General features: G+C 34.9%; 3 protein-coding genes across 7 annotated transcripts in view; 2 read left to right on the top strand and 1 right to left on the bottom strand.

Annotated features, from left to right (window-relative positions):
* Positions 1-2900, top strand: part of LOC100633719 (HYDIN, axonemal central pair apparatus protein) — a 39164-nt gene extending 36264 nt beyond the window's left edge. For both annotated transcript variants that reach the window (XM_019995197.1, XM_019995198.1), the window contains exons 60-67: positions 60-138; positions 300-440; positions 495-704; positions 913-1227; positions 1314-1544; positions 1671-1895; positions 2036-2153; positions 2460-2900. In XM_019995197.1, the coding sequence (XP_019850756.1) occupies positions 60-138; positions 300-440; positions 495-704; positions 913-1227; positions 1314-1544; positions 1671-1895; positions 2036-2153; positions 2460-2791 (1651 nt within the window). In that variant the 3' untranslated portion in view covers positions 2792-2900. The remainder of the gene's footprint in view (positions 1-59; positions 139-299; positions 441-494; positions 705-912; positions 1228-1313; positions 1545-1670; positions 1896-2035; positions 2154-2459) is intronic.
* An 851-nt stretch (positions 2901-3751) lies between these two features.
* On the bottom strand, positions 3752-6530 carry LOC109581248 (uncharacterized). 4 transcript variants are annotated; one of them, XM_019995202.1, is made up of 9 exons: positions 5833-6530; positions 5067-5184; positions 4782-4991; positions 4484-4731; positions 4393-4430; positions 4314-4343; positions 4068-4256; positions 3968-4012; positions 3752-3910 (listed from the first exon to the last, which is right to left on the bottom strand). In XM_019995202.1, exons 4-9 carry the CDS (start codon positions 4510-4512, stop codon positions 3825-3827), a joined length of 417 nt encoding a protein of 138 aa, XP_019850761.1. In that variant the 5' UTR covers positions 4513-4731; positions 4782-4991; positions 5067-5184; positions 5833-6530; the 3' UTR covers positions 3752-3824. The 4 variants fall into 4 exon arrangements, with proteins under 4 accessions (XP_019850761.1, XP_019850762.1, XP_019850763.1 ...); XM_019995203.1 differs by having other exon boundaries at positions 4782-4956; positions 5067-6530; XM_019995204.1 differs by having other exon boundaries at positions 4393-4427; positions 5067-6530.
* Positions 6531-6592: 62 nt separating this feature from the next.
* On the top strand, positions 6593-12104 carry LOC100633847 (pyruvate kinase PKM-like). The gene is made up of 12 exons (XM_003385723.3): positions 6593-6866; positions 7712-7803; positions 7865-7981; positions 8057-8176; positions 8237-8324; positions 8388-8482; positions 8567-8695; positions 9276-9452; positions 9758-9872; positions 10398-10602; positions 10984-11062; positions 11724-12104. The coding sequence occupies exons 1-12, from the start codon at positions 6608-6610 to the stop codon at positions 11934-11936; spliced, it is 1689 nt and encodes a 562-aa protein (XP_003385771.1). The 5' UTR covers positions 6593-6607; the 3' UTR covers positions 11937-12104.
* Positions 12105-12136: the final 32 nt, after the last annotated feature.

Genomic DNA, 12136 nt, shown 5'->3' on the forward strand with positions numbered 1-12136 from the left:
TTACATGTACATGTGTGTATCATTGTCAAAAGTATTAATGCATAAAACTTCTCTTTTAGATTTAATTGGGATGCCGAGAAGTTTGCACCAGATTTCTCTATTTTTCCAACAAGTGGCTACATATCACCTGGAATGGAGGTATTGTACATGCATACATCTACTCTTGATATACATGTATTTGCACTTAAATTTTTGCATGTATATCATATACTGTAGCACATACTTGCCAGGAAAGTGGGCAGTACTTGTACATGTACATGCACATGTACATGTACATCATTTATTCTTTTATGCTGTAGGTTCCATTTGATCTGATATTTCATCCAAGGGGAATGCAGAGTGACATTCGTTATGATAATCTCAAGTGTCACATTGAAGGAGGCCGTCCACTCAAAATTACCCTCTCAGGAATGTGCATTGAGCAAGTGCCATATAAGGAAGTATGAGACTACTTGTACGCATGTACTGGGACTTAATTTTTATTAATCACACAGGTCCTTAATTTCAGTACTAACGTAAGAACTAAAGAGGTTAAGAATATAACTATACATAACAAGTCGTCAGTCCCGTGGCTACTCAATCCTGTGATTGATGGTGAGTATTGGAGTGGGCCTGTCTCTATATCAGTTGAGCCTGGTCACTCTGCACATTATGAGCTAACTTATAAGCCACTCCTCATGACTAAAGACTCACAGAAGCACCAGGTAATCATGCATGTAATACAGTAGCAATGATGTATAATTATAGTCTTGTACTTAGAAATGTAGACATTCAATTAAAAAGGAATTTGTGAATTGCTTTGATTGATAAAAATTTAACTGATGCATGTAATGAGTTTGTTTGAAATACATATGTGTACATGTACATGTATTTTGTATCTGAGATACTTTATTTTTCTCTCTCTCTCTATAGGGTTCAATATTCTTTCCACTGCCTGATGGCACTGGTATATTATACAATATGTTAGGATCCGCTGATCCTCCTAAGCACTCTGGGTCTATAGTGCAAGAGATCCCGTGCAAGACCTCACACATTGAGTCCCTCACTGTTCAGAACTGGCTGAGACACCCTCAGAGGTTCAGGGCAATGATTGAGAACATCAGACCAGAGAGGCTGGATAAATCAGTCACACTATATGGCCTTGATTACATTGACGTGCCTGCTATGACTAAGAGAGAATATAAGATAAACTTTTATTCGTACAAGGAAGGATCTTTCCTTTTTAAAGTAAAAAAGTATTAAATACTATTTTGACTTTATGATGAATTGTGATTACTGTATAAAATATGAGTCCTTTCATTTTTGTAATCCAGGTGATATTCCAGAATGAGACTACAGGAGAGTTCCAGTTTTATCATGTTCATTTCAAATCAGTTCCATCAGGGATCATCAGCACAATAGATCTAACCACAGCAGTTAGGCAGAGTGTCTCTCACACTATCACTATTGACAATCCTTTCCCTATTCCCCTTAACATGACCACTTCTGTTAATGTACCTGATATTAGCATGCCTGCTAACTTCTTGATTGGAGCTGAGAGTCAGGTAGAGACTATCCTTTTATATATTGTACATATATGTACATGTACAATGTATGTGTACCAAAGCCTCTTATACATGTACATTGCACACATGTAGCTCTCAGTTATCATGTCTTTCTTTTCTTCTTAGGGTAAATGTACATTTGAGTATTTGCCACTCAAAGTTGACGAGACGGTTGGGAAGTTGATCCTCCAGTGTAATGAGTTAGGATCATATCAATATGAACTGCATCTGAAGGCAACCCCACCAACTGCTGAGAAACCAGTTCACTTCACTACACTCCTGGGTAGTACACAGACACAAACCTGTCACTTTACTAGCTATGCTAGAGGGAGAGTGGAGTATAGCTGTAAGGTAAGGGATGGGCCACACGTTATATACATGTACCAACTTGTCTGTATCTTATGAATTATGTCAATTAAGTTTGTTTTGAGCAGTACCAGTTATTTTATTACTCTTGGTTACATGATGTGTGTCTATTTTTTGTCCGATAGATTGATAATCCTGATTTCCATGTTGACAAGTCAGTGACAGTCACAACAGTTGATGTGACGTATGAGCCATCAACCCTTGGAGATACCAATGCTACACTAACAATCTCTTCATCATCAGGTATACATGTACTTCTACAGTGTGTGCTGTCTTAGAAGGACAGGGTGTGCATGTTTGTACAGCTAGAAATTTTTGCAGAGAATTAGGTTTTGTGAGTTTGCAGATAAATCAAAAGTGCGAAATTTAAATCCGCAAAATAGTTTAAATTATGCATTACCACAGTACATTATGCTACAATAACAACACTGCAAAAAATTAATCCACAAACAAAGTTATTTTTAAGGATTTGCAAAATTTTCTCTGCAAAATTAACTAGCTGTGTGTGTTATTAATGGTCACTGAAATGACGTTCTTGTTTTCTTAAAGGTGGTGATTACATGATTCCTCTGTACGGTCACTGTCTTGAGCCTAAGCCTCAAGGCCCATACTCCATTAAAGCAGGAGGGAATATCGTCATCCCTTTCAGGAATGTGTTCCACCAGACATCACAGTTCAGTTTTGTGTTGGATAATCCTGCTTTTAATATCAAGGCGAGCGAGACACTAAAGCCACGCAAAGTCCACAACCTGACGGTGTCTTTTGATGCAAGACAAGCTGATCCTAATATAGTGAAACTGGGCAAACTAGTTATATCCAGTAAGAGCAGTGGTAATCTCAAGTGGACCTACTACCTCAAAGGACTAGCATCTGAAAAATAACATATCTACATGTATTAACTATAAAAAGAGCATTTTAACACTTTATTTAAATATAATTTACTATTATTAAGATTAGAATATCCATTAACAAGACAATTTCAGAGCCAGGTATACCGATTGGCTGTAAGAGCCACTCCAGAAGAAGATATTCCCTTTCATCTTCACTTCTTTGCAATTAGCACCAATAAGTATCCCTTTCTCCCTACACTATCAGTAGTAGTGAAAGTGTTCATAATACAGTACATGTATACAAATGCCACAGTGCAACACAAATAGTGTCAAACTTTTTTGGGCTGAAACTTTGTGTCTCTGACCTTGTGTAAGTCATTGAGAGCTCTGTTTTGAAGGTCAGACTATAGCTCAGAGGCACCAAGTTCCTGTTTGAAAGACTCAAGATAAAGATCTTACTGTGTAATATCAATAGCGTCATGTATTAACCTTTCCTTTTACATTGTATTCAGCATTATTGTAGTTAGGTGTAGTACCAGCATTATTATGTGTGCAGTCATAATGCATATCATTTTTATAGATATTTGACTAACTAGACAAATAAAAGCATAGATATTGATAAATGTATTAGTAATGGTACTGTTTTACCAGTAGTATATACAAGATCTTTGGTCAAATTTTGGGCCAAAAATTAGAAATAGAGATTTAAAATTTTTTTGATACATATCTACATACATGCTGTGTTGTTTTTTTCAAGTTCTAATCAATTATTTGGATTATACAAATTTTTGAAATTGCTCCAAATATAGGTCAAAATTTTTGTACTAGCTACAAGGCTGCAAAAGTTGTGGCAGCCATTTTGAAGTGGGGTAAATCCTACTTAATGCTATGATGTTACTAATTATAGCACAACGTCATTGGCTAAATTTTGCCAAAATGGCTGGGAAAGATTTTTTGATTTTTATAATTATTTCTGTTCATAAACTTGTTGTTTGTCAAGTTTGAAAATGATTAATTGAATGTATTATTTATTGAGAAAAATTACAGTAATAAATGCGGTAACCAATTTTTTGTCATTTATGAATTAAATGACATATTCATAAACAGCAACAGTCTCATAAGCTGGATTAACATTTGTGTTTAATACTGATCCTTGTACTGATTGTTCAACTGAAAATGAGTGGAGCGAATAAAGTCAATTATATATTTGATGCCATGATGGCTTACTCTGTCCATATGCTGGATTATTGACTGTAATCTCAATAGAACCACCTTTTAAAATAAAAATATTTTGCTAAGCAAACTATTATAGCTGAAACAGCTGTACCTTTTTTCCATTTTCTCACACACCAGATACTAATAATGATGATTACAATCAGCAGTATTATTACAAATACTGTACCAACTATAGTACATACTAACACAACAACTGTGTCAGCTACACCATCTATTAAAGGCCTACTAGAGCTATCAAGAGTCTTAGTGCTATTAACAGTATGATGAGGAGAAAATGTGACTATTAATGCATATAAAACAAATAATTAAAAATTATAGCAATTAAAACATAATTTACCTGCGAATTCTACCTCCATAGACAATATACCTTAAGTCACATGAATTAATGAACTTGATGTCATGAATATAATACTTACCAGTACTACGTATAGTCACTACAGTGCTGTAACTGCTACTATATACAATAGAAGGAATAACAGTGTATACATATACATGTTTAAGTTTTACACAAGTCCATGGTAGAATGCTGCCATCATCGCTTATATCATATCCAGTTACATTATATACTCCACTGGTTAATAATTATATTGTATTAACCAATCCAGTTATATTAAAGAATTCCTTCCTTCCATTACTACTATCAGTAAATACCACATGACATCCATCAGCAGTTGATCCTGATGCAAACACACACTGTACACTAACTGATTCATTCCCTTTAGTAGATACTAGTACATCTTTTACATTGTATGTAGCTTAAGGTAAAGTAAATAAATTAAAAGCAGTCTATGAAGTATGAACTTACAGATAGTCGCATTATCTTGATTTTCAACAGTATAAGTCTTGCATGGTTTGAAGATACAACATAGCAACGGAGAGGATTAGTATTGCAATCAACTGATGATCCATTAGAAGTAACCCACGCTCTATCAGTCAGAGTAGAATTCGGTAAAGCACACATGACTCTATTGCTATGTCCTCTAATGTGAGTATTATAGAATAATGATCTATTAGCCTGAGGATAACAGTTTCCATTATATACCCATATAATAACCTATACAGTTGTTATTATACACACACAATGTCTTACCTGAGGAAGGTGGACATTGACTAATAACTTCACTGAGACTCAACAAAAAGACAACAACAGTTAGCAGAGTCACTGCCATTCTGTGCATCAATAGTTTCAGGTATATAGAAACAGGCAGCTAGGTGTGTAGGTTGAATGTGATTATATACTATGTTGTACATGTTATGATAAATATGATAGTCGTTTGTTTTTACAAACGAGGAACTTTGCCACATATCATTAAGAATAATATGCCACCTTATATGCAAAATGTGGACAAAATAATAATAAGAGAGAGAGAAAAAAGACTTGTCTCTGTCATTGTTTCCTTATGTTAATCTCATAGATCTAATCATAGTTAGCCTATTTTATCAATGAAACGTACAGCATTTATTAACTTATGCTCCTTTGTCATTACACTGAATGATTTACAATTCATGCCTTAATTTGTAGAGGGATAGACACTTGCACTGCAAGTTACAGTCATAAAAAGTAAAACAATGGCATTTAAATGTACTAAGTCTTTAGCTTTGCTACAAATTAATCAAAATACATAAAAACTTTTTAGAATGCTAGCTGAGATTATTGATTACAATACAAGCATAGCATGATAATACTAAAGGAAGATAAAGGTGTGATGCTATAGCTGTCATATGCATAACTTTAAACAGTTTACTTAAAAACAGTGTACTTTGTTTGAAATTATTCTTTACCATTTCCTTTTGATTAAAAAGCTAATACTTACTATAATCTATAGAACCAACACATATTGTACTGTTAATATTACCAAGTCAATAGTTTTAGCAGTTGATTTGTATCCATTGAACAGATGCAGCATAATAATCATTCCTGTATAAACTTTTTATTGTTACATTATACATCATACTAGTAATACTACTGAACTAAATTATTTTGAGAGCCTGAGGATAGGAGAGCAAGAACCTGAAAAAATGGAAGAATGAGAGAAATATGTATAATATCAGTAATGATTATACATGTATAGGTACTACAGTCTATATATTACATTACCAAAACTTCAATTGCATAAATCAAAGGTCACATGATTTATGCAAATATTATAGTCCGCTTAAACCTCATCACAAGCTGCTGATCAATATAAAAGTTATATGGCATAAGGGATAAGTATATATTCATTAATATTAGAGTCAAATTTGATGTATGGACTAAAAAATGCTTGTTGAAATTAACATTGACAAAATAAATACTTATCTTAAAGAGACTTTTAATTTCTTGTATTTCTGCTCTAAAATTTAAGCTGATTCCAACAAAAATTCAGGTAGTGCTAAAATTACAGCATAGAGCTTGCTTGGGAAGGGATGGCCTGCTACCCTACAATAAGATGCAACTACTATTCCATGCTGATCTGCACTTAAGAGATGAGAGATGAGGAAATCTGTGGCTCCTGCCTTAGAAAGAGCTGTTTCTTCATCCATTATTATTGCATCTCCCAGCCACGCCCTAGCTAGCACCCATATATATATATGCATCATAGATACTACATACGGAAATTGATGCAACGTATGCAAGTTGAAGTGAGCAAAATGGCCGAGCAGGATCCGGAGGAACAGACACCTACGCGCACTACTCAAACGGTGGACAGTTCGGAAGCACCACCGGCTGCGCCTACCAGTGGAAGTGGTAAGAGATCTCGCGTAGGATCTTCAGCTAGTAGCCAGGGTGAACACGATGCCCCTCATTCCGAAGCGCAACTCGCCAACACTCACTTGGAGCATTTCTGCCTGTTGGATGTGTTCGCTCATCCTCACACCTTGAGAAACACTGGAATAATCTGCACTATTGGTGAGAAACCAGCCTATTTAACCACACACGCACACAATACATGTGCTTTATAAGTAAGCTTTGATCCCTTGTCATGACGCATATACGTGTTTGTGGGTAAAGATGAATAGCTTGAAATTATCTTAAACCTTGTCTTAAACTGTTTCATCTGAATTAATCTTTTGTTCAAAGAAAAGTCCATGAAAGGTCCATTGTATTTTTGTATAGCATGTACATATGTACATGTACGCCATAGTACGTTTCAATAGTATTGACATTCTTCACACTTCACATGCTTTTTCCAAAATTGTTCCCAAACCTTTACTAACTATATTGATGCCTCTAATATAAAAAGCTTGAGCTGAATGAGCTGATTCTGATTCAATTAAGAAAGACTAATTAAATTCCATTGCAAATGCCATAAATATGATTGGTAGAAAGTGTCATATAACTACAGCAAGAGTAGATAATAATTAGGAGAGTATTCTACCAGTAATAAGGTCTGCTTTATCACCGCATAGAATTGAAGAGTCACATTCAGGTTATTTCCATATTTTATTTGAGTAGTTATAGTTATTGCTAGTTATTTTTGAATAAGTACTCAAAAATACGGAAATAACCGGAATGGGACTCTTCAATTCTACGACGTGATGAAGCAGGGGGTATTGCACAGTAGGACACTTTCCTCTAATTATTATCTACTCTTGACTACAGTTTGTCCCATGAATGTGTAATGAATATTATAATATTAGTAGACCACCCTTAATTCAGAGGTGAATATTATTACATGTACGTGTAGCATTGTTTATTTATTTATGATTATTATAGGATGTTTATATAATCATGACATAATGTTTTTAATTTAGGTCCTGCTAGCCAGTCTGTGAGTGTCATGAAAAAACTTATTGATGCTGGAATGTGTATTGCTCGCTTGAATTTCTCACACGGAGAGCATGCAGTAAGTTTAATTTCCAATAAAATTTTGTTTAAATTGCATCTCTAATTTCCTCTCTTCTTAGTATCACAAGCAGACTATTGAGAATGTCCGTGCAGCTAATAAAGAGATGCCTGATAAGTATATTGCTATTGCTCTCGACACTAAAGGGCCTGAAATAAGGACTGGGCTCCTGGAAGGAGTGAGTATCATGTAATTTAATATTCATATACAAAGAGAGGGGAATTATTATTATTATTATTGTGTACATATGCAGGGTGGAGCTGCAGAGATTAGCCTCAAAACTGGTGACGTGCTGACATTGTCCATAAATGAAAAGTATAAGGACTGTGGAACTGGCTCCCTCATCTATGTGGACTACAAGAACATTATTAAAGTGAGAGTGAGAGAGGGAGAGAGAGAGGAAGGGAACGAAATGCATGCTTAACTTTTGTAGGTTGTCAAACCTGGGGAAAAAGTATTTGTTGACGATGGTCTTATTTCACTTAAAGTCACTGATAAAACTGACACTACACTCATAACTGGTTAGTTTGTGCTCTGTGTATGTACTGATCCCTCTCTTACTGTATAATGATTGATTATAATAGTTGTTCAAAATGGTGGGAATTTGGGCTCAAGGAAAGGCGTTAACCTTCCTGGGATTGTAGTTGATCTGCCAGCTCTTTCAGATAAAGACAAGAAGGTCAAACATATTGACTTAAGTATTATTACCATTATATTTTATTATTATTTCGTATCATTATTATTGTTGGTATACTTATCGTAGGATCTTGCTTTTGGCGTAGAGAACAAGGTTGATATGGTCTTTGCTTCTTTCATTCGCAAAGCTCAAGATGTCCACGACGTGAGAGCAGAATTAGGAGAGAAAGGAAAGAACATAAAAATCATTTCAAAGGTACACTAAATATCTCACACGACTTGTGTGAACAAAACTTCATTGTGCAGTGATATAATGTATGAGACGAATTCTAGCATATTAAAACTCTTATATTCACTGCCTTTTTGCCACGACTGTATTTCTATTATGAATGTAAATCTACCGTATATGGCATATATTTCGCGGGTATAAAATTTCGCGGGGATAAAATTTCGCGATTTGACTGCATTTTTCTATTTGCAAATAAAATTTTTTGCGATTTAATGTAATTACCACACCTACTATAGAATCAGCACGCTATTTTGCAAATTTTATTTTCGCGAATTTTTTCAAAACGCAAAAATCGTGAAAATTAATCCCCACAAAATATATGCCGTATACGGTATTTTTTATAATTTTCTACATGTCCTTAAGCTGTGTATCAATCAATCAAGTTTGAATTTTTATGAATTTTTAAAGTTTCTCCAAATGCTACGTACTGTATTGTAACAGTGCTTGTCAGCTCATGAAGCATATGCTTTGTGGGAAACCCTGTTTAGCATATTTTATAGCTTTCTCTCTCCCTCGTTCCACTTACATTGTATCTGTCTCTCTCCAGATTGAGAGCGAAGAGGGTGTACTTAATTTTGATGAGATTGTTGAAGCCAGTGACGGTATTATGGTCGCCAGAGGTGATCTTGGTATTGAAATACCGGCAGAGAAAGTTTTTCTTGCGCAAAAAATGATGACTGGTCGCTGCAACAGGATTGGCAAGCCTGTTATTGTTGCAACTCAGGTAAATCAACTTAATGCTATTAAAATGGTAATATTAATAATAATGATGATAGACTAATCCGTTTGATAATGGGTAGTACTAATGATAATATTATAGTATAATTATAGTAATGGTATTATAGTTATGATCGTGTTTTGGTTGTGATAGTGGTCTTGAGGAATTTTTTTTTTGAGTTGTCAGTGTTTGTCCTTTTTGACCTACAGCCCTTGAATTATTAAACCCTTTTCTATTCTCTTTCTCTCTGTCTTTGTCTCTCTCTCTCTCTCTTTGTCTCTCTCTCCCTCTCTTTCTCTCCTTCTCTCTAGATGTTAGAGAGTATGGTATCAAAGCCACGCCCTACAAGAGCAGAAACAAGTGATGTTGCAAATGCTGTTCTCGACGGAGCAGATTGTGTCATGCTGTCAGGAGAAACAGCTAAAGGTATGGGAAATCAGCAACACACACTTGATTATTATCATCGATAGCAATGATGATACTGTTTATTATAATTTATTATTAAGAATGAGCTAATATAGACAATGTGCATTGATGATCCAAAATGAAAGATAAGTCTTATGCCCTTTGCTTACATTATGACAATTCAGATCATCTTTGTTTATTGCTGCGTGCACACTTGAGGAAATTGGCATAAATCAATATTTATTAGGAGATCAAACAATATTCTCTATTAATATTGGCATTGTTATTTTGTTTACTGCTGCGTGCACACTTGAGGAAATTGGCATAAATCAATGTTTATTAGGAGATCAAACAATATTCTCTATTAATATTGGCATTGTTATTTTGTACTTGTATAGAGTTCCAGGGAATTTGTATTTGCCAGCAGTAGCAAGAGGATGAGCTTATTTTTTTGTATCATCAGGCCAGCAGCAGCTAACATAATCATGTCATTGTTTAAGCAAATTATTTACAAATTTTGTATTATTTGTTTTTCATCCCATGCAGGTAAGTATCCGGTTGAAGCAGTTGACATAATGCACAGGATTTGCTGCGAGGCCGAGTCTGCAATGTTCCATCGTGTGGTTTTTGATGAGTTGCGTCTCTTGACTCCCAAACCGACCGAGACACTGACCACCACTGCTATTGCAGCAGTTGATGCAGCTTTCTTTCAGAATGCAGCAGCTATCATTTGTCTAACTACTACAGGAAAGTATGCATGTATTATTTTCATATTGTATTTCTTGATGACCTAATGCAGTCACGGCCCATTTAGTTCTTGTGTTACTGTGTCAGTGTGTATTTCAGACTACACACATTCAATCACTTGATGACGTATAATTATTGTATCATTTATTGCTTATGTACATTTCCGTCTAAAAATCAGATTATAAAAAAACATATAGATATCTCTCTGCCAGTAATGCTTAGTAAAAGAAAATCACACTCCTCTCCTGCCAAATCTATTATGATGTCATTATATGTGTCTAGTATTTGTTGTTATTATTATTGTTGTTATTATTATTGTTGTTATTATTGTTATTATTATTGTTATTATTATTGTTGTTATTAATCGTGCATTCTTTTTTTAAAGGACTGCCTTCAATTTGTCTCATTTCCGTCCTCATTGCCCCATCATTTCAGTCACTAGAGATAGAGAAGTCGCTCACATTGTAAGTGCCTACATGTACAGTACAATATCGTGTACATGTACATGTACGATATAGTACGATATCATGTACATGTACTTGTATGGCCTCTGGCGTGATTTGCAAGAATACAGTAACAGACGTAGGTACTTTTTTGTTGTAAGAGACGACGATAGCATGTAATAAATTGATTACAGATGTTTGATCTAGTTTCATAGTATAAACATATATTCTTCAGCCAATAGAGCCCTTACAGAAGCAAAGTAACTCAATCATTACATGATGTGTGACCATAGTGATCAAATAAACTAACATGTATCACACTCCCATGATTATCAGGATTTTAAATTGTAATTGAATTTTAAAGTATTTTTAAGATGTGGTTTTCTCTATTGTGGTGGAGGACACCATGTCCTTATTATACTTCTCAGGATGTGTTTTATGAGAGTGTGTGTCAGTCTTTGGGCTTGAGAGCTCGTTGTTGTAGTGTGGGTAACAACTGTATAAGTGCTTTATCTTGGTTTGATGATTATATGGAGCCTCATAGTGGCTCAATTCCTTTATTACATTTTTAACAATGTCTTAATGGCCAATGCATGCTTAAACCTAATGAATATTTTAAAACATGCATGAATGTGATACCCTCATCTAATGTATACTATTAAAGTTTATTTATTCCTCATAGTGCCATCTCTATCGTGGCATACATCCACTGGTCTTCCCTCATCCAAAGGATAAATCAGACTGGGCAGACGATATAGAGAAGAGATTCCTTTACGCCATTGAGTGGGGGAAAAAGAAAGGGTTCATACAGAAAGGCTCAACCATTATTGCTCTTAGTGGTTGGAGGCCTGGACCTGCTAATACAAACACTATTAGGATCGTAACTGTGGAGTAACAGACTTAAGCCTTCTCCCATTGCTGACACTCATTATGTAGTTACACTATACATAGTCAAAGTTAGCTTAGCTTGTAGTGTGTAATCTTCTGCTGCTGTTATAATAGTCAAGTTATTAGTATTATTTGATTAGAATTTTAAAAAATACACACTTGTGCTTTATAATTATTATTAGCATCTTATGAAACTGTGTTCTATGA

The sequence above is a fragment of the Amphimedon queenslandica genome, unplaced genomic scaffold (assembly GCF_000090795.2).
Source record: "Amphimedon queenslandica unplaced genomic scaffold, v1.1 AMPQUscaffold_13452, whole genome shotgun sequence".
Classification (NCBI taxonomy): Eukaryota; Metazoa; Porifera; class Demospongiae; order Haplosclerida; family Niphatidae; genus Amphimedon; species Amphimedon queenslandica.

Bases quoted from the DNA above. Each gene is read 5' to 3' on its own strand.
- LOC109581248 (XM_019995202.1), bottom strand. From the start codon at position 4,512: ATGATGGCAGCATTCTACCATGGACTTGT. The intron at 4,344-4,392 runs GTAAGTATTATA...ATGTGACTTAAG, and splicing joins AGTGACTATACGTAGTACTG to GTATATTGTCTATGGAGGTA. The intron at 3,911-3,967 runs GTAAGCCATCAT...ACTCATTTTCAG, and splicing joins TAATCCAGCATATGGACAGA to TTGAACAATCAGTACAAGGA.
- LOC100633847 (XM_003385723.3), top strand. From the start codon at position 6,608: ATGGCCGAGCAGGATCCGGAGGAACAGACACCTACGCGCACTACTCAA. The intron at 8,696-9,275 runs GTACACTAAATA...GTCTCTCTCCAG, and splicing joins ACATAAAAATCATTTCAAAG to ATTGAGAGCGAAGAGGGTGT. The intron at 9,873-10,397 runs GTATGGGAAATC...CATCCCATGCAG, and splicing joins GTCAGGAGAAACAGCTAAAG to GTAAGTATCCGGTTGAAGCA.